A 21,727-nucleotide genomic window follows, 5' to 3' on the forward strand; every position below is an offset into this window, starting at 1 on the left:
AAGGTCTCCACATCGGAGACCACTTCTCTGTTCAGCCACTGGAGGGCAGCATGGCAGCACGGTGTCCACTATTTACCTCATAGAAAAGACTCACAAAAACATTGGCAGGCAACACACTGATCCCAGTGAGTGCAGTCCATACTGGCCATTGTCATTCAGGCAGTACAATCCCCAATCCCTTCTACACAAAGTTCTTGATAACACCAACTCTGAACCTGTTGCATTAAATTAGATTTAATAACACTCTTTACTACTGTCAAAATCGTAGTCGTTTTTAAGTGATTCAAATAATTAAAATGAATTGACATCACACAACTCAAAACCAAAAAGGTAATCCCATGACACATCTATTGAAATAAAAAAATTGATGTGAATCTAAATATATACAAATATATATAATTAAATGATATGCTTAAATGAGTGCTTGACTTGGATTGAAATAAAACCGGTACTCATTTTGGGTGCCTGTACTGTTTATATTTAGGTGTAGGAGCTCCACAATACTTTGAGCTAATATTCTATAAGAGGAACAGGAGCTCAAGCTGTAGAACATTTGAGGTGCCGGTACTCCGCTCCGGTGAGCTCCTGCCCAAGTCAAGCACTGGATATGTACATGAGTAGACAGTGAAGTGATCATGGTTTTGCCTGGTGGTGATGACATTTGCTTGCAAATTCTGTGATAAGAGAAAAAGGTAGTCCCAGGATTGAGATGAATGTGAAACTGAACAGAACATCTGAGACAGGTTGGTTAGGAGAGGAGAGTTGAGGTCACAGGTAAGTTCTAGTTGTTGGTGGGTGGTGGAGTTCAGAGGTCAATGTTGAGGGGTCACCATACAGAACACTTGTCAACAGGATGCATGGGGGAACCCTTTGGACAGTGGAACACTCGGGCAAACTCATCAAACTGGGACACGCTGCCAATCACCCTGCAGGGGTGGAGGGGAGAGAGAGAATGGTCCAATCAGAGAGGGGATTAATATTAGGTATGGCCTGTGATAGGCTGATGCACATCAGGAAAGTGAGGAAGTGTATGTACCTGTAATGCTCTGGTGCGTGCTTGTCAGTCAGTAACTGCAGGTATATGGACTGAGACCGTCTCTTCATACACCAGTTCTAATAGGAGAGAGGAGACAGTTAGCAGTAAAGGCCGTAAAAAATATCATCTTTACTCCTACTGCAACAACAAAAAGATTCCCAAGACTAAACAACATAGTCTGTACATAGTTTGTTGTGTACCTGTGCAAAGGCAATGAAGAGTAGTTGTTCATGTGTGTATTTGAGTCCAGGGAGAGGTCTTTCTGGACCATGTTCTCTGATCCACTTCTGATATGCCTGGAGAGGGAGAAGATGGAGAGATGGATAGAGGTAGAGAGAGAAGAGAGAGATGAGATTTGGGTCCTGGGCTTACAGACATAGCTTGTCATTAGTCCATAGAGACAGTGACTGAGGGCTCTATTCAATCTCTAACGCTTCAGCGCCATAGAAACGTAAAGCTAATTTACGATTGAGCCGACATATGCAGCGAGGTTGTGTTTTCTCTAGCAGGAGGTAAGCTTGGCTTCTCATATGGTGTTGAGTAAAGCTTAAACCATGTATTTAGATCGTAGGTAGGTAGTTGTAGGTAGTTTATTTAGGTAGTTATTTAGGTAGTTATTGTAGGTTTCCGTAGGTAATTATTGTAGGTAAGTATTGTTTACGGCTGAGCACGGCGAAGCACGAGGCTAGCTAGCTAGCGGGTAGCTACTGGTAACGTTTATTGGTAATTATCTGTTTAGTGCAACGGTGGAGAGTTGTTTCCAATGTTAATGTGCCAGCTAGCCAACGTTTAATTTTTGCTGCGTTATGAAAGGAACTAGACACGGACATGAATTATCTGTTTAGTGTGTTAACACACTCTTGGTATGCTAGCTAGCTAGCGGGTAGCTACTGGTAACGTTTATTGGTAATTATCTGTTTAGTGCAACGGTGGAGAGTTGTTTCCAATGTTAATGTGCTAGCTAGCCAACGTTTAATTTTTGCTGCGTTATGAAAGGAACTAGACACGGACATGAATTATCTGTTTAGTGTGTTAACACACTCTTGGTAGTTTGTTGTAACCAAGTATTGGTGCTAAACTGTGTGTTATTGGATGCTAGCATGCTAGTTAGCCATGGCGTCATAGCTAGGCATCGTGGGCTGTTGTGGGTAGCTACTGTAGGTTGGCATTGTTTTTCGGCGGTGCCGGGGGTAGCACGAAGCTAGCCGTTCTTCAAACAAAGTCAACACAGTGGCCATTGCTAGCTAGCCAACACGACCAGCTAACTGTACTGTAGTAGCTAAAATACAATATATTTGTGCTAGCTAGCCAACATTTAATCATTGCTGCGTTATGATAGGAACTAGACACGGACACGAACTATCTGCTTAGTGTGTTAACACACTATTGGTGGTTTGTTGTGACCAAGTGTTGGTGCTAAACGGTGTGTTATTGGATGCTAGCATGCTAGTTAGCTATGGTGTCATAGTTAGCTAGCTGAATAAAGTGGGTTGAGTCTATTCCTTTAAACATTGAACCGCTGTGGTTCACAACAATTCTAATTTCTAAAGGTGGAAGTTGGTAGAGTTTTTGTTCGGGTGGTTCAGTGAAACAATTATAGTTTCTGAGGTAGAAGTTTTTGGTGAGAGGGCCCTGCTCTCTCCTCTCCCTGATGTTTAGCTCATTTCATTCCGATCTCCTCTGCATTATTGTAGCCATTTGCTACAGCCTGTCAACTATGCCTCTGCCTATCCCTGTTCTCTCCTCTCTGCACAGGCTACACAAACGCCCCACACCGCGTGGCTGCTGCCTCTCTAACCTGGTGGTCCCTGCACGCACCCCACACCTGGAGTTCCAGGTCTCAGGCAGCCTCTGGAACTGCCGTTCTGCTGCCAACAAAGCTGACTTCATCCCAGCCTATGCTAACCTCCAGTCCCTCGACTTCCTGGCGCTGACGGAAACATGGATTACCACTGAAAACACTGCTACTCCTACTGCTCTCTCCTCGTCTGACCATGTGTTCTCGCATACCCCGAGAGCATCTGGTCAGAGGGGTGGTGGCACAGGAATCCTCATCTCTTCCAAGTGGACATTCTCAATTTTTCCCCTAACCCATCTGTCTATCTCCTCATTTGAATTCCATGCTGTCACAGTCACTAGCCCATTTAAGCTTAATATCCTTGTCATCTATCGCCCTCCAGGTTCCCTTGGAGAGTTCATCAATGAGCTTGACGCCTTGATAAGTTCCTTTCCTGAGGATGGCTCACCCCTCACAGTTTTGGGGGATTTCAACCTCCCTATGTCTACATTTGACTCATTTCTCTCTGCCTCCTTCTTTCCACTCCTCTCCTCTTTTGACCTCACCCTCTCACCGTCCCCCCCTACTCACAAGGCAGGCAATACGCTTGACCTCATCTTTACTAGATGCTGCTCTTCTACTAATCTCACTGCAACTCCCCTCCATGTCTCCGACCACTACTTTGTTTCCTTTTCTCTCTCGCTCTCCTCCCACACTACTCACTCTGCCCCTACACAGATGGTAATGCGCCGCCGCAACCTTCGCTCTCTCTCTCCCACTACTCTCTCCTCTTCCATCCTATCATCTCTTCCCTCTGCTCAATCCTTCTCCCTCCAATCTCCTGATTCTGCCTCCTCAACCCTCCTCTCCTCCCTTTCTGCATCCTTTGACTCTCTGTGTCCCCTATCCTCCCGGCCGGCTCGGTCCTCCCCTCCAGCTCCGTGGCTTGATGACTCATTGCGAGCTCACAGAACAGAGCTCCGGGCAGCTGAGCGGAAATGGAAGAAAACTAAACTCCCTGCCGACCTGGCATCTTTTCACTCCCTCCTCTCTACATTTTCTTCATCTGTTTCTGCTGCTAAGGCCACTTTCTACCACTCTAAATTCCAAGCATCTGCCTCTAACCCTAGGAAGCTCTTTGCCACTTTTTCCTCCCTGCTGAATCCTCCCCCCCTCCTCTCTCTCTGTGGATGACTTCGTCAACCACTTTGAAAAGAAGGTTGACGACATCCGATCCTCGTTTGTTAAGTCTAATGACACTGCTGGTCCTACTCACACTGCCCTACCCTATGCTTTGACTTCTTTCTCCCCTCTCTCTCCAGATAAAATCCTGCGACTTGTGACTGCAGGCCGCCCAACAACCTGCCCGCTTGACCCCATCCCCTCCTCTCTTCTCCAGACCATCTCCGGTGACCTTCTCCCCTACCTCACCTCGCTGATCAACTCATCCTTGACCGCTGGCCATGTCCCTTCCGTCTTCAAGAGAGCGAGAGTCGCTCCCCTTCTCAAAAAACCAACACTCGATCCCACTGATGTCAACAACTACAGACCAGTATCCCTTCTTTCTTTTCTTTCCAAAACTATTGAGCGTGCCGTCTTTAGCCAACTCTCTTGCTATCTCTCTCAGAATGACCTTCTTGATCCAAACCAGTCAGGTTTCAGGACTGGTCATTCAACTGAGACTGCTCTTCTCTGTGTCACGGAGGCTCTCCGCACTGCTAAAGCTAACTCTCTCTCCTCTGCTCTTGTCCTTCTAGACCTGTCTGCTGCCTTTGATACTGTGAACCATCAGATCCTCCTCTCCACCCTCTCCGAGCTGGGCATCTCCGGCGCGGCTCACTCCTGGATGGCGTCCTACCTGACCGGTCGCTCCTACCAAGTGGCGTGGCGAGAAGCTGTCTCCGCACCACGTGCTCTCACCACTGGTGTCCCCCAGGGCTCAGTTCTAGGCCCTCTCCTTTTCTCCCTATACACCAAGTCACTTGGCTCTGTCATATCCTCACATGGCCTCTCCTATCATTGCTACGCTGACGATACACAACTAATCTTCTCCTTTCCCCCTTCTGATAACCAGGTGGCGAATCGCATCTCTGCATGTCTGGCAGACATATCAGTATGGATGACGGATCACCACCTCAAGCTGAACCCTGGCAAGACGGAGCTGCTCTTCCTCCCGGGGAAGGACTGCCCGTTCCATGATCTCGCCATCACGGTTGACAACTCCGTTGTGCCCTCCTCCCAGAGTGCGAAGAGCCTTGGCGTGACCCTGGACAACACCCTGTCGTTCTCCGCTAACATCAAGGCGGTGACCCGCTCCTGCAGGTTCATGCTCTACAACATTCGGAGAGTACGACCCTGCCTTACACAGGAAGCGGCACAGGTCCTAATCCAGGCACTTGTCATCTCCCGTCTGGACTACTGCAACTCGCTGTTGGCTGGCCTCCCTGCCTGTGCCATTAAACCCCTACAACTCATCCAGAATGCCGCAGCCCGTCTGGTGTTCAACCTTCCCAAGTTCTCTCACGTCACCCCCCTCCTCCGCACACTCCACTGGCTTCCAGTTGAAGCTCGCATCCGTTACAAGACCATGGTGCTTGCCTATGGAGCAGTGAGGGGAACGGCACCTCTGTACCTTCGGGCTCTGATCAGTCCCTACACCCAAACGAGGGCATTGCGTTCATCCACCTCTGGCCTGCTGGCTCCCCTTCCTCTGCGGAAGCATAGTTCCCGCTCAGCCCAGTCAAAACTGTTCGCTGCTCTGGCACCCCAATGGTGGAACAAGCTCCCTCACGACGCCAGGACAGCGGAGTCACTCACCACCTTCCGGAGACATTTGAAACCCCACCTCTTTAAGGATTACCTGGGATAGGATAAAGTAATCCTTCTACCCCCCCCCCCCCCCCCCCCCCCCAAAAAAAATTGTAAAGTGGTTTTCCCACTGGCTATAGGGTGAATGCACCAATTTGTGAGTCGTTCTGGATAAGAGCGTCTGCTAAATGACGTAAATGTGCCCATGAGCAAGGCACTTAACCCTAATTGCTCCTGTAAGTCGCTCTGGATAAGAGCGTCTGCTAAATGACTAAAATGTAATGTAATGTTTACCATGGATGCAGTCTCCGCTAAAGCAGGAACATTTCTTTTAAATTTTAATGACGCGTTAAAGCTGAACTTCTGTGATGCGGATTGAATAGAGCCCTGACAGACAGTAATCAGTAACGATTGACAGATAGCACAGTCTATAGGAAGATTTCACTCACAAAGTAAGACAGTTTAAGGCCTCCCATGTCTGCTATATTCTCCCCCAAAGTCAGACGGCCATTCACCTACAGACACACACAGGGGAAAGATACCATTACAACTCCCATTACAAGTGTGTGTGAGTGTCTAGTAAGCAGTATAACAAGGTATGCTATGCACCCACCCTCTGGTTATAGACAGTGAAGTTGTCGTAGAGTTTAACGATGCACTCTGCTTTCTTCTGAAACTTCTTGTATGACTCCTCCGTCCACCACTGCTTCAGGTTGCCGTGTCGATCATACTGGCCCCCTAAGAGAAAGACGACATCACTTAGCATGGGGGTCACAATTCGGCCACGCTGCAAGGTACAGTTGGCTACAGTTGTTGGCTATAGCCTTTTACTCTTGTCTGAAGTCATTTGACTGATTTCATTGGTTCGGTTAGGGGGAGGCGGGACTTCCATACCTTGCAGCATGGCCTGATAGTGAATACCCACTTAGATGGGGGGCAAGAGGCTTGAGTTAGGATGACCAATGTGGACAAAAGACATTAACTCCTATTCAGAACTGATATTACACTGACATTACAATTTTACTACTGTTAGGCTACTACTGTTCATGCCCAATTGGATTTTAGGCTTTTATAAGACACGTGTAAGACGAGGAAGCGTTCTCTCACCCCAGTCATCATATCCATGTGTCAGCTCATGACCGATGATGGCTCCTATTCCTCCATAGTTCAGAGATCTAGAGGGAGGAGGGAGAGAGAGGGGGATGAGTTACTAATCACTTAACATATCTGAGGACAACAACATAATGTCATATATTTATAATAACACAGTATAACACATAACCTGATAAACTTTTGTTCAGCTGGCAGTTCTAACCCCTGTCCTGAGGGGGACAGTAGAGTGTTACATACATCATAATCTGATCTGTTGACATATCTAACTGTTAATAACTGAAGAGAGTGTGAGTCCTGGCCACCTCTCCTTGACCTGGGTGGGTGAGGAGTGTGTAGTGTAGTCTGGCAGACCATGCAGATGGAGATGCAGGGACGGCCAGAGGCCCGGGACTATCCACATGGCTAAGTCTGAAAATGACTTTCTGACAGGATGTCGATACCCTGCTGAGAGTTGCCCTCCAATCCTGAAAAAACGAACTGGCTGAGTGAGGCTTCATTACCTGGGGCCTGATAGCTGCGCTGGGCTAGCCTCAGTCTTTATGGCAGGTTAGGGCTACTGCAGTAATAACTCCAGGGAAAGGCACCACGACCACGCACACACATCTAATATCATATTCCATTCATCAGTATGCATGGGTGGATGCAGCGGTCGTATATGTGGAGTGGTGGTGATCACTTCTAATGGAATAAGTATGTGAATAAATAATACCGTGCCGTGAGAGTTGAGGGCTGCAGTATAGCTGGAATTGTGTTGTGACCATTAAGGGAAAGGGGAATGGTTTGGAGGTAGAATACGAGGGGTAATGTAGGGGGAAAGCATTGGTAATGCTGTAGAAGGGTTGTCCTGGAGAGCTACAGTACAGCGGGTGCAGGCTTTCGCTCCAGCCTAGTAGGCTACTAACTAACACACTTGATACAACTAATCAGTGTCTTAATTAGCAGTTGATTAAAATATTCAGAGTTGTACTCACTGTGGAAACTCAGGGTCGTACAGCGTGGGCTGAAGGATTCCAGCAGGAAATACTACAAGTAAAGAAAGAGATGATAGCATAAGATAAAGAGAGGGGTAGAGAGGCAGTGATACAGTATTAGAGGAATATATGGAGGGAGAGAAAGAGGTAGGGTAAAACGTTAGCTCTGATGGCTGTGTTTGTCTGGCTCTCTCTGTCGCTGCCTGCTCTGTAACTCACCATGAATTTTTCTGTGAGGTAAATCCATGAGGCAGATGCAGACACCACTAGAGGCCAAGACTGAGGGGAAAGTGAGGGGAGATTACAGTGTGTGTGGGGGGCTGGTGTAAGTAAGTGAATGCAGAATAAGTGTGTTAAGGCGTGTGGGTGCCTCATCACATGGGTAGACCAGAAAGAAGAAGGAGAGGAGGAGTGTGTTATCTTGTATATACTAACGTTGATGTGCATTGGGGTCACACACTGACTCACCCATTTGGTTCTTGTTTGGGAGATAGTAGGCATTGAGGGCCTGAGGGGGAAGGAGCCACCTGAGAGGGAAACAAAGTCAATCAGGGGTTTATTAATCCTACATTCACTAAACATTTTCAAACAACAAGAGACACACTTCTCAAGTGTCACAGGCAATTTTTTTTCTAAACTTTGGAGGTTGTTTAAGGTGAAAAATATTCAATATTTAGTCCAATATTGAGAATTCCTGTCTGCACAAGAAAACAGTCCCTTCATCATAATGTTTTTAAATCCAGGCGCATCGATTTGAGGACATTTCCCAAATTAATAACTTTTAAATTCAGAGATGCCCTTGTTCTGGTGGGAAAGACAGAGGGCCCTACAGACAGCGGAGAGATGAGGAGATGGATGGAGGGAAGAGGACATGTTTTCTCTGCAGAAGGAGAGATTAATGATGAAAGGAGTATATTTGTGATAAAGGAGGAATACATGATTTGGCAGTACAAGGTGGAGGGCTTCAGCTTGTTCGGACACAAAATCAGTTTTGAGGACTGTTTTAGGAGCACATTTTAAACAGTTACACAAAAGACAAGCTTATGGTATCTTCAATTTGTAGGTACATCACATGTATATTCTTCACTTCTATCATAAAATTGAATGTTTTGTGTCAAGAGGTGCATAGAACTTTGAATCTGTGTGTAGTTGTGTTATTGTGAGAATGAACATCTGGAGCAGTTGAAAGCATCACTCACGCAGTCTTGTCCACCTGCTTGTGGATCTTTTTGACAGACATCTTGATGTTGAACTTGATGCTGTTGAGGATGTTTTTGAAATAGGTATTTTCATCCACATCAAACTGGAGAACAAATAACAGAGGAGTGAGTGAGTGAGTGAGTGAGTGAGAGAGAGTGTGAGAGAGAGAGTGTGAGAGAGAGAGAGAGAGTGTGAGAGAGAGAGAGAGAGTGTGTGAGAGAGAGAGAGAGAGAGAGAGAGAGAGAGAGATCTCACCCCATACTCCTGGTCTATGAGCTCTGGTTTGAGTAGGAAGTCTGGATAGCCTGTCATCACCATCATATGCTGCAGCTACGAGAGGTAAGGAAGGAAAGGGTCAGGGAAGAGAGAGAGGGGAAGAGAGACTTTGCACATATTTAGCCGACATATCCTTCATAGCCCACACACAACCAGCTAATCAAGCAGACTGTTATAATGGGATTACACTGGAGCACTTTTGTTTCAGCAAGTGCTCTAAAAGTATTAAGACTTTACATTCTGAAAGTATCAGACAACATACTGAGATAGGGATTTGACAAACCAGTATTAAACCGATCCAGAATAAAAGAACCCCTGCTTTCCTCCTACATGGTAATACAGTAGGCCTATTTGAGGTAGTGTGGTATCCTGACCTTGGCCCTGGCTGCCTCCTTGGTCACCTCATCCATCCAGTCCAGCTCTTGCAGCCGGAGGTCCAGTGAGTGCTTTATGTCCTCTATCAGCTCCTGTACCTGAGGGAAGAGAACAGGGGTCAGAGGTTAGAGGTCAGTTGTCTAAGGGTTCCATTGGGAGTGGGCCAGAGAGATAGATGTATCAGGTACGCCCAACGTCAGATAGACCCTTCGCCCTCTGCTCCTATCCCTAGGCACTTTCATAGATCTGAAACTGAAAGGATGGGTTAGCTGTCATATGTAGGAAATTCCTACATACAATGGCTAGGGTTTGGGGGTTGAGGCTAGGTTGGCATTGAACACAACAGAGGGAAAGAGAGGGGTGAGAAAGGAAGAGAGGAGTGAGAGAAGGAGGAATAGTATCGTGTTCATTCTAGGGGATGTGGTTTCCAATGGCATTCCTAACTCCTCTGACCCTTATCTTTATTTAAGCTCTTTATCACCTATATAGAGGCAGACTAGGATCGAGAGGGATAAGGTGTGATGATGGAAGGCTTAGAGTGGGATGGGGAGAGAGAAAGAGAGGCATTTTTTATTCTACTTCATATAAAATCACCAGACCATTACAGAAAGAAACAAAGAAAGAGACACAGTCAGAGACAGAGGGACAGAGATAGAAGCTGTGCTACCTTGGCCCTGCTGTGAGGAGAGATGTAGAGACAGAGATAGAAGCTGTGCTACCTTGGCCCTGCTATGAGGAGCGGTGTAGAGACAGAGATAGAAGCTGTGCTACCTTGGCCCTGCTATGAGGAGAGGTGTAGAGACAGAGATAGAAGCTGTGCTACCTTGGCCCTGCTGTGAGGAGAGATGTAGAGACAGAGATAGAAGCTGTGCTACCTTGGCCCTGCTATGAGGAGAGGTGTAGAGACAGAGATAGAAGCTGTGCTACCTTGGCCCTGCTATGAGGAGAGGTGTAGAGACAGAGATAGAAGCTGTGCTACCTTGGCCCTGCTGTGAGGAGAGATGTAGAGACAGAGATAGAAGCTGTGCTACCTTGGCCCTGCTGTGAGGAGAGATGTAGAGACAGAGATAGAAGCTGTGCTACCTTGGCCCTGCTATGAGGAGAGGTGTAGAGACAGAGATAGAAGCTGCGCTACCTTGGCCCTGCTATGAGGCAATGGTGGAAAAAGTATCAAATTGTCATACTTAAGTAAAGAAAAAAATTAATAGTAAAATGACTCAAGTAAAAGTGGAAGTCACTCAGTAAAATACTACTTGAATAAAAGTCTAAAAGTATTTGGTTTTAAATGTACTTAAGTATCAAAAGTAAAAGTATAAATAATTTCAAATTCTTTATATTAAGCAAACCAGACGGCACAATGTTCTTGTTTTTTTTATTTCCGGATTGCCAGCGGCACACTCCAACCCTCAGACATAATTTACAATCGAAGCATTTGTGTTTAGTGAGTCCGCTAGATCAGAGGCAGTAGGGTTGACCAAGGATGTTCTCTTGATAAGTGTGTGAATTGGACCATTTTCCTGTCCTGCTAAGCATTCAAAAGGTAACGAGTACTTTTCGGGTGTCATGGAAAATGTATGGAGTAAAAAGTACATTATTTTCTTGAGGAATGTAGTGAGGTAAAAGTAAAAATTGTCAAAAATATTTAAGTACAGATAGCCCATAAATGACTTAAGTAGTACTTTAAAGTATTTTTACTTAAGTACTTTACACCACTGCTGTGAGGAGAGATATAGAGACCGAGAGACAGAGATAGAAGCTGCCCTACCTTGGCCCTGCTGTGAGAGGAGAAGTGCTGCTGGACGAAGAGTGCTCCCAGGGCCATGCCGAAGTGTTTGTTGGCCTGGGTGAGACACAGCCTCCCCAGCTCCAGTTGACGCTCCGTACCGTCAATCTCTCGGGAAAACTCATGGATGGTACTCCGGAACGCCGTGGACAGGTGTTCACTGAGAGCTGCTACAATCCGCCACAGCATGTAGTTATGGAGAACCCTGGCAAGAGAGGGAGGGGGGAGACCGGGAGAGAGATTGAGAGAGGAGGGGGGAACGATGAGTTTTCATTTTTAACAAGGCTTTATTGTATAATTAAGGAGTGCCCCTTCAGAGATTAAATGTGGAATCCTCCGGGAAAAGAGAAATGCTAAAAATATAGGAGAAGGGCAAAGACAGAAAAGGTGGGCAAAGAGAGAGAAGGGGAGTACAGCAAAGGAGATACAAGCAGGTTAGAAAAGAGGAGAGAGACAGAGAGTATGGGTGGAGGGAAGAGAGGAGAGAGACAGAGAGTATGGGTGGAGGGAAGAGAGGAGAGAGACAGAGAGTATGGGTGGAGTAAAAGAGAGGAAAGAGACAGAGAGTATGGGTGGAGGGAAGAGAGGAGAGAGACAGAGAGTATGGGTGGAGGGAAGAGAGGAGAGAGACAGAGAGTATGGGTGGAGGGAAGAGAGGAGAGACGGACAGCAATTGAAAAGAGAAAAGAGAGTATAGAAGAAGAAAGGAAGAAGAGTCCAAGAATGACTCAGACGAGTAGAAGTAAAAAATATATGTATTTCATTCATGTATTCAAACGTTCTTTTCCCTTCTCAGTAATTTAAGGTTGTGCTTAATGTGTTGAGGGATCCCACAGAGTGAACATATCCATTCTGCCCTCAGGACAAGTGGTCCTGTCTCTTACTGTGAGACTCTGCTCCACGTTGTTCTCTGTTTTTATTTTTGACATCCACATTGCATATTAAATCAAAACTGCCTTGGCAAGGCAGCCCCAGTGTCTCGCCAACAAAGCACTTCTGAAGTGAAATTAATTGAGAAGAGAGAGAGGAGGAGGGAGGAAGAAGAAGACTGAGACAGTGTCTGTGTTCTTTGATACCTCTAATAATCAGTACAGATCAGTGTGTTGTAGGTGTGGCAGCTTCGTTTGGTTGTGTGTGTGTGTTTACTCTGTTGAATAAAACACATTTTTTATTAATTTGTTTCAGATTACTTGTTTGCAAGGGGCACAGCTAGTGTGTGTGTGTGTGTGTGTGTGTGTGTGTGTGTGTGTGTGTGTGTGTGTGTGTGTGTGTGTGTGTGTGTGTGTGTGTGTGTGTGTGTGTGTGTGTGTGTGTGTGTGTGCGTGTGCGTGTGCGTGTGCGTGTGCGTGTGCGTGTGCATGTGTCAAAATCTAATCCCAGATGGAGTTGGTGTGTGGGGTGGTGGGTAGATTTAGGAGACCTGGGAGATTAGACGGAAATGAAAAGGCTTTAGTTAAATGTATTCTAATGATCAAACAATAGCCTTGAATCATCATGGGATGGGAATTAAAAATCATTAGAAGACTGGATTGTAATGGAGCTCATTGTTAAGATAAAATACATTGTCCCTCCAGAATACCTGCAGACATTACCCTCTGTAATAATGGTCCTACAGCTCCTACCCACAGTCTAACCTCACACACACACACACTCACACATTCACACACACTTCCCCTTGAGACGAGCGTGAGTGATAGAGTGACAGACGGATGAGCAGAGAGAAAGGAGGGAATGAGAGGGAGAGGTTGTTGAGAGATGCTGGTGTTGTCATTACTGTTTCAGCCTCATTGGACACCAGCTCATCTGGTTAATGGGATTGGATGCAGTTGTCTGGGTCTTGTCAATAGATCCGGGAGGGAGGGAGGGAGAGATGGGGGGGGGGGGGTGTAACTGTGTAATTGGAGACTCGTAAAGAGCAGTGGAGAGACCCCATACTGAGAAGCACAGGGACATTTCTCGTCAGTTATGCAAATGAACAAGGGGTGCACAGTGGGTGGCGGTAGGAACAGGAGTCCACCACACCCAGTGGTGTGTGTGTGTGTGACAGAGAGGAAACAGCGACCCTAACCTTTGATTTAACACAGATAATGGACTCAGCAGGAGTGATTCAGAGAGACAGAGAACAGAACTGAGGCCTGGAGAGAGAGAACAGGGGAAAGGGAGAGAGGGAACAGCAACAGGAGGAGGAGAGAGTGCTAGGAAATAGAGGGATGAGGTTGGGGTATGAAAGAGAGGAGAGATAATGAGATGGAGATGAGAGAGAAGCAGCAAGAGAGACAATAGAAAAGAGATGACGAGGGGAGAGAGACGGAGCAACGGAGGGAAAAACAGAACTGGAAAAAGAGACAGAGGACAGATTGAAAAAGAACAGACAGTAGAAAGAGGGAGGCAGGAGAAGGAGAAAACAGAGAGGAGGGTTTTATTACTGAAATCACCAGGAGGGAGAGAGAGATGGAGAAAGAAGAAGAGAAGTAGAGAAAAGAAGGGAAAAACAACAAAAGAAAAGAAACAGAAAATCTCCCGAGCCTCCAGGGGATTGGCTGTAATGCCGGTTGTCACCATGGCGATGATAATAAGGGTGATTATAGCAAAGAGGATTATGATAAGATTATTATTACATTATCTGATATTAGATAACATGACATTTTATGAGAGCACTCACCCCATTGTGTCTCTTTTCTCACTCAACAACTGATATAACTACGTACAAGAACAGACAAAAGGAGGAAAGGAGATAAGAGAGTGAGAGCTGGAGGGAGAGACGGAGGGTGTATGAAGGATGAGGAAGGGAGGGAGGGAGGAAGTTGAAAAAGAAGAAAGAGAAAAAACCTATACAGACAGACATCAATTGAAATGAATTGTAATTCTATGAACTAAAATGAACTGAGGGCCAGTCAGCTACAGACTGGTAGACGTGTGAACTGTAGAGTAGAGTAGAGTAGAGCATAACACCAGTCAGTATTGGAGAGCTGTCAGAAACCAGCACCCTGACTCCCACTAGCCTCCACAGCCACCTCTGGAGTCTGTCAAGAGCTGTCTTTGACAGCACAATTCTGTATATGTGTGTCGAGGAGGGGGGTCCAGATCGATACTAATCATCCACAGTAGAGCTGGAAGTTCACATTTACATTTTAGTCATTTAGCAGACGCTCTTATCCAGAGCGACTTACAGGAGCAATTAGGGTTAAGTGCCTTGCTCAAGGGCACATTGACAGATTTTTCACCTAGTCGGCTCGGGGATTCGAACCAGCGACCTTTTAGTTACTGGCACAACGCTCTTAACCACTAAGCTACCTGCCGCCCACCAGTGATGCCCCCACCCCACCCCACCCCACCCCACCCCACCCCACACACACACAAACACACTCAAAAACGAATCTATACACACTATGACACTTCAATATGACACAACCTATAGTAACAGCCCTAGTAAAGGCCACACACGAATTCAGCAACTCTTACAAAAATGCTTACACATGCTCAAAAGTCATTTATCTTATGCCATTGATTTTTCATACAACTCTCTAACCTTTGCATTCTTCCTATGCCTCTCATCCACCCTTCTCCTCCTCCCTCCTCCCACCCTCCCTCTCTCACCTTTTGGAGGTGGTCTTGATGATGTCGGAGACTTTCTCCATGTAGTCAGTAGCTAACACCACTATCTCTTCATCCTCAGAGAAGTTATCATGGAAGATTCTGTCTAACAAACGTTTCCAATGCAGCTGTAGAGACAGAGGAGAGGAGAGGAGAGGAGAGGAGAGGAGAGGAGAGGAGAGGAGAGGAGAGGAGAGGAGAGGAGAGGAGAGGAGAGGAGAGGAGAGAGCAGGTTTGCGTTTTAACAAGTGTGAGGGAAAATGTTATGTTTGTGCTTTTCTAATAACCAATTCGACTGGGTTCATGCAAGTGACTGACTGATCATGCCTGGGAGGAATCTTCACTATCAGTATAAGCAATTTGGCAGGATGCCCAGAACATTGCTTTGAGAACTAAAAGGGGTTTCAAGGTCTCAGCTTGGACAGAAGAAGCCTCATGAGGTATTGGTCGGTCACATGCAGGAACCAAACGTTAATGATAAATTAATTATGAATAATGTAAATCATGCAAATATAACATGTCTGTGTAAGCAGTATATAAGAGAACTAACGGGACTGCCCTGGCGGAGCTCCCGACCAACGTGTACTACTTGGTGCATTAAGTTTGTTGGAACCTCTCCAGCTTGCTGATAATAAAGAATCATTTATTTAATATTGACTGAGTCTCTGGTGGTAAAGATAAGAAAACATGATTGTTGTCACCCTGCTCTGATGAAGGAAGGGGGGTTCCAACAAGCCTTTATTGTACCAGTAAGGAAAGTGTAAATGCTGCCTCCACAATATCAACAATATATAGAGGATAACAAGAAGGTAAAGCCCTAGAAAGCCCTGCTCACAGTTTAGGTCATCCACAACACAAAGTTCCTCTTTAACTGCTGAGCATACAGCATCCCTATAATCCCAAATGGTCTCATAATCTCCCACTATTGTTAACAGCCAATAGTGGGACAGTAGATCAAAGTGAGAGAGAGAGTGAAAGAGGGAGAGGTGGAGAGGGATAAATCAGTATGAACGTAATTGACATTCCCCCATTTGACCATGTCTGTATGTCTGTCTGAGCATTTACTGATCTAGGATCTTAATTTGAACCAGTTTGCGACAGCAGGAAAAAAATCCTGCAGTAACAGGAAATGTGAATTATTATGTGGATATAATTCATGGACATTTTTGTAGGGATTGATACATTTTTCGTTAGGGCAAATCTAGTCTGAAATTTCAAAGTGGAAATTACAAACTTTAGAATCGTTTTTAAAACTCAAATACACCACAAGTTTGCACTTCATTCTCTGCAGGAATATTCTCAGCAACAAAAGTGATCAAATTAAGATCGTACATCTGTATATCTAATTGTCCACAGTTACAGCTACTGTCTATTACTCCTTCCTTGGGTTTTTCTGTCTGTCTCTACGTCCATCTGTCTGTCTCTCTGTATGTCACTCTCCATTTGCACCTTTTTAGTCATCTCTTTCACCATTTATTTCTTTCATTCTTTCTTTCTTTTTCTCTCATGTTTCTTTCTCTTGTTTTATCAGTGATGCTGGTGAAGCTCACTTCATCCATCTCTCTCTCCGTTCATGCCTTTCACTCCCCTCCCTTCTTCTCCAATCAGAAGTGATGGAGCAGCTCTGAATTCTCCATCAGTTTCCTGCTGCTCTCCAACGCTCCTTACGGCTCTCCCCTCCTGTCTTCCCCCCTCTCCTCCCTCTTTCTCTCCCTCCCCTCAGTCCCTCTCTCCCCCAGATTCATTCCATATGCCCCCCATCGGTTCTCCTCTCTCTCCTCTTCCCCCCTCCTCCGTCCCTCCATCCTCCTTCTGTAGTCCTCCGTCAACCCCTATTCATCCCGTCCTCTCCCTTCCTCAACCCTCTTTCTCCCTCTCTTCCTCCCTCCTTTCGTAGCCCCCCGTTGGTCTCCTTCTATCCCCGGAGGGCGGAGAGCTTCGCTGAGCCACGGAGGCGTGCGTATGAGAGGTTCACGGGGCATAGAATGGCCCCCCGCCTCGCACACACACTACAGACACACACACACACTTCACAATGCTCTGCTGGAGTTCAGCTCTTAATCCATCACACTTCTGCACACACACACACACAATACAGATATAAAGATGTGTGTGTGGTACTCACACTGGGAGCGATGCGCTGTAGTTGTCTCAGGGTGATGCGGTTGTACATAGTGCTGATGTCCTTTCTCTGTTCATCATACTCAGACACAGTGATCTGAAACAGAGGGGAAGAAACATTATAACTGAACACATAAACACACATACAGCACCAGTCAAAAGTTTGGACACCTACTCATTCAAGGGTTTTTCTTTATTTTTTACTATTTTCTACATTGTAGAATAATAGTGAAGACATCAAAACTATGAAATAACACATATGGAATCATGTAGTAACCAAAAAAGTGTTAAACAAATTCTTCAAAGTAGCCACCCTTTGCCTTGATGACAGCTTTGCACACTCTAGGCATTCTCTCAACCAGCTTCATGAGGTAGTCACCTGGAATGCATTTCAATTAACAGGTGTGCCTTGTTAAAAGTTAATTTGTGGAATTTCTTTCCTTCTTAATGTGTTTGAGCCAATCAGTTGTGTTGTGACAAGGTAGGGGTGGTATACAGAAGATAGCCCTATTTGGTAACAGACCAAGTCCATATTATGGCAATAAGCAAAGAGAAATGACAGTCCATCATTACATTAAGACATGAAGGTCAGTCAATCCCGAAAATGTCAAGAACTTTGAAAGTTTCTTCAAGTGCAGTCACAAAAACCATCAAGCGCTATGATGAAACTGGCTCTCATGAGGACCGCCACAGGAAAGGAAGACCCAGAGTTACCGCTGCTGCAGAGGACAAGTTCATTAGAGTTAACTGCACCTCAGATTGCAGCCCAAATAAATGCTTCACAGAGTTCAAGTAACAGACACATCTCAACATCAACTGTTCAGAGGAGACTATGTGATTCAGGCCTTCATGGTCGAATTGCTGCAAAGAAACCACTACTGAAGGACACCAATAAGAAGAAGAGACTTGTTTGGGCCAAGAAACGCAAGCAATGGACATTAGACCGGTGGAAATCTGTCCTTTGGTCTGATGAGTCCAAATTTGAGATTTTTGGTTCCATTCGCTGTGTCTTTGTGAGACACAGAGTAGGTGAACGGATGATCTCCGCATGTGTGGTTCCCATCGTGAAGCATGGAGGAGGAAGTGTGATGGTGTGGGGGTGCTTTGCTGGTGACACTGTCTGTGATTTATTTAGAATTCAAGGCACACTTAACCAGCATGTCTACCACAGCATTCTGCAGTGATACGCCATCCCATCTGGTTTGCGCTTAGTGGGACTATCATTTGTTTTTCAACAGGCCAATGACCCAAAACACACCTCCAGGCTGTATAAGGGCTATTTGACCAAGGCGAGTGATGGAGTGCTGCATCAGATGACCTGGCCTCCACAATAACCCGACCTCAACCCAATTGAGATGGTTTGGGATGAGTTGAACTGCAGAGTGAAAGAAAAGCAGCCAACAAGTGCTCAGCATATGTGGGAACTCATTCCTCATGAAGCTGGTTGAGAGAATGCCAAGAGTGTGCAAAGCTGTCATCAAGGCAAAGGGTGGCTACTTTGAAGAATCTAAAATCTAAAATATATTTTGATTTGTTTAACACTTTTTTGATTACTACATGATTTCATTTGTGTTATTTCATAGTTTTGGTGTCTTCACCATTATTCCACAACGTAGAAAATAGTAAAAATAAAGAAAAACCCTTGAATGAGTAGGTGTGTCCAAACTTTTGACTGGAACTGTATATAAACCCACACAGACACACACTTACGTTGGCCAAGAGTGTTTCCAGCTGTAGGATCTCTTTGGACTTCTGAGTGGCATTATGAGCTCCCAGCATGCTTAGCAGACGCTCCATCAGGGCCTTGTAAGCCGCCAGGATCTGTCCATGACATCATCATTAATGGACATTGGACAACAACATTACATCATTATTAATGGTCAATGGACAGCAGTGTGACATGTGGCGGAGCACACTGGATAACAAAGGGAACAGAGATGACAGGAACAAACCGGTGGATGGATAGAGAAGAAAGGAATTGGTCGATAATTGAACAGATGGAGAGATGGAGTGGTGGATAGAAAGAGGGAGGGGGTAATCCTTTACCTTCACACTGTCCTCATCCTGCCCCAGGTACAGAGTCCTCTCAGGCAGTGTGAGCCCCTCCTGATCAATCTACAAATACACACACATACGATCACAACCAAGAGAACACATATGAACACGTGTAATCAACACAGACATGTAAATAAATAGATGGTATATCAGTCAGATGATAAACAGCAGGTGTTCACACACACACACGCAGAGATAGACAGACAGACAGACTGACAGAAACACACACACACACACACACACATACACACACACACACACACACACACACACACACACACACACACACACACACAGACAGACACACAGACACACAGACACACAGACACACAGACACACACACTCACACACTCTTACCCTGATAGCGTTGCGTGAGGAGTTCTTATCGTCCACATTGACAGTGAGAGAGAAGAAGACAGCAGTGCTGTACACCCCCTGGGTCCTATAGAGCAGCTCATTAAAGTCTGGCCTGGCTGGTGCAGTACTGCTCTCCCACCCCGCACCACCAGAGGGCGCGCCAACCAGGTCCCACCCGCCACAGCTGTCAATCACCTCTGTCATGGGCCCTGACCCCAGCTTGTCAAGCTCCTGGATGTTCACACAGGAGCGGTAGAACTCTTTCACCTTGCGTTCAGCCGAGTGCACGGTGCGCCGGCGCACGGGCTCCAGCAGGAGGCGTTGTAGCTTCTCTTCGTTGTGCTCTCCGATGGCGGTGATGATGCCGTAGCTCAGCTTGTCCTCTGGGATGCCGTGGCGCCGTAGCCAGCCGCCGCAGGCGAAGCTGTAGAAGTCCTGGCAGGGCTGGATGGTGGGGTCGATGTTGGCCTGGACGAAGCGTGCGGCGCGGACTAACGAGCGTTTCTTCTGGCAGTCCTGTCTGCAGTGCGCCTCCTGCTGGAAGTCCAGGGAGATGTATTTGAGGGCCAGCATGCTGCCCAGGATGACACACATCCCCGCAGCGAACACCAGAGCAGAGAGCAGGCAGATCTCCCTGCGGCTCCAACGAGGACGTCCCTGTCCACTGTTGATGCCACTCAGGTCCCGACTCCGATCACTAGCCCCGCCCCCTTTGCCTCGGCCCCGCCCAACGTTACGGTCCAGGCTCCCGCCCAAGTGCAAGCTCATACCGTTGCTAAGGGTGCCGCTGCTATAGCGACCACCATACTTGACCTCCTGGAACTCATCGTAGTGGGCTGTGAGGGAGTATGTCTTTTCCATGGCAACGAGGGTTGATTAGCGTTACGTTGTTGAAAAGAGAGACTGATAGAGGGAGTGGTGGAAGGTGAGAGAGAGATGAGTCTTTCAGATGGCCATGTCCCTCCAGGCCTGATATGGGAGAGGAGTGCGCCCACTAGAGGGCTAAAGCGGAAACGGTGCCCAAATGCCCTGGGCTTTCCTGAACACACTGCCTTGTGTATGTCTCCTCTGCTACCCTTACCTTTACAGAGTTAGGGAACACTGAGGCTGTCTGTCACTAGGTTTCTCTGTCAGTGTATCTCGTGGGTCTTGGTCTCTCTTTCCCTTTCACCCTGTCTTCCTCTCTTCCTTTCCCCCCAGTCTGTCTGTTAATAGAAAAGGAGGAGAGGAGAGGAAGAGAGAGGGAGGGAGGGGAGATGAGACAGAAGATGGAATCCATTATTACAGCACTGAGAGAAGACAAAGGGTACTGTCTCTTTTGAGATGCTCTTTTTTCTTTCATTCTGTCGTTCTTTCCTAAAGTTCTTTGGATTGATTTCTGACACCCATCCATCAGGGAGATGATGTCGCTCTGTGACTCATGACTTTGGATGGACCGATAGGGAGGAGAGGAGAGAGGGAGGGAGGGGATGGAAGATGGAGAGAGAGGATGAGAAGAGGAAAGTGGGAAGGAAAGAGGGAGGGAGAGATAGGATGGGGGGAGTGTGCAGAGGGAGGGAAGGGGTAGACAAAGATGCAGAAAAAGGGGGAGATGGAAGGAAGAGGGATGGGAATGGTACGGGGGAGTTATTTAGACAGGCAGGAACGGACATTCTGCAGGACGTGTTGTGAGGACACACACACATACCAGCCAGGTCACCCGTGATACAAGTCAGTATTCGACATCCATCCATGTCTGAGGACGTCAGGAGATGATGTGGAAACTGGCCACTAGGGGTAACAGTAGGCGCTGTTATCTTGAAGTAGGTTTCGGTTTTGCTAAGGCATTGTGGACGGGGATGGTGGACAGAAGCATCTGCCTCTGATTCCAAAGGTTGCAAGTTTGAATCCAGCATTTGAAAGTTGTTTTTGATATTTTTGTTTTAAGCCTATCCCAAACCTTAACCATTTGGAATTAATGCCTAACCTTAAACATTTGAAGTTAGACGTTTGGAACTTCAAAATTTGACCTTTGAGTAACATGGATGAACGTCTAATTCTGACGTGAGACTGAGAGAGCTGGGAGCACATACACACACACAGAGCAGGTGATACATTCACATGCACGTTAAAAACACTTACAAATAGAAGAAAAGGCTGTTAAAGACATCAGAGCCAACGTTTTAAACTCTCAGAGGAGATATTGAGTGTCAATTCTCAAAGATTGCTATCCCAGCTTTCAGAAGTTCGATCAGTCGGAGACTGGCTTTTCACTATAGTGG

General features: G+C 46.3%; 1 protein-coding gene across 1 annotated transcript; it reads right to left on the reverse strand.

Moving 5' to 3' along the window:
• Window positions 1-826: 826 nt before the first annotated feature.
• Window positions 827-20,327, reverse strand: LOC311101848 (endothelin-converting enzyme-like 1; the record flags this gene model as incomplete). Its single annotated transcript, XM_084143058.1, has 17 exons — window positions 827-926; window positions 1,037-1,113; window positions 1,237-1,332; window positions 6,071-6,136; window positions 6,235-6,359; window positions 6,729-6,796; window positions 7,706-7,757; window positions 8,174-8,232; window positions 8,905-9,008; window positions 9,161-9,235; window positions 9,556-9,654; window positions 11,322-11,544; window positions 14,937-15,061; window positions 17,059-17,151; window positions 18,765-18,875; window positions 19,101-19,169; window positions 19,467-20,327. 17 exons carry the CDS (start codon window positions 20,325-20,327, stop codon window positions 827-829), a joined length of 2,403 nt encoding a protein of 800 aa, XP_083999184.1.
• Window positions 20,328-21,727: the final 1,400 nt, after the last annotated feature.

Source organism: Coregonus lavaretus, assembly GCF_964263955.1.
Source record: "Coregonus lavaretus genome assembly, chromosome: 26".
NCBI lineage: Eukaryota > Metazoa > Chordata > Actinopteri > Salmoniformes > Salmonidae > Coregonus > Coregonus lavaretus.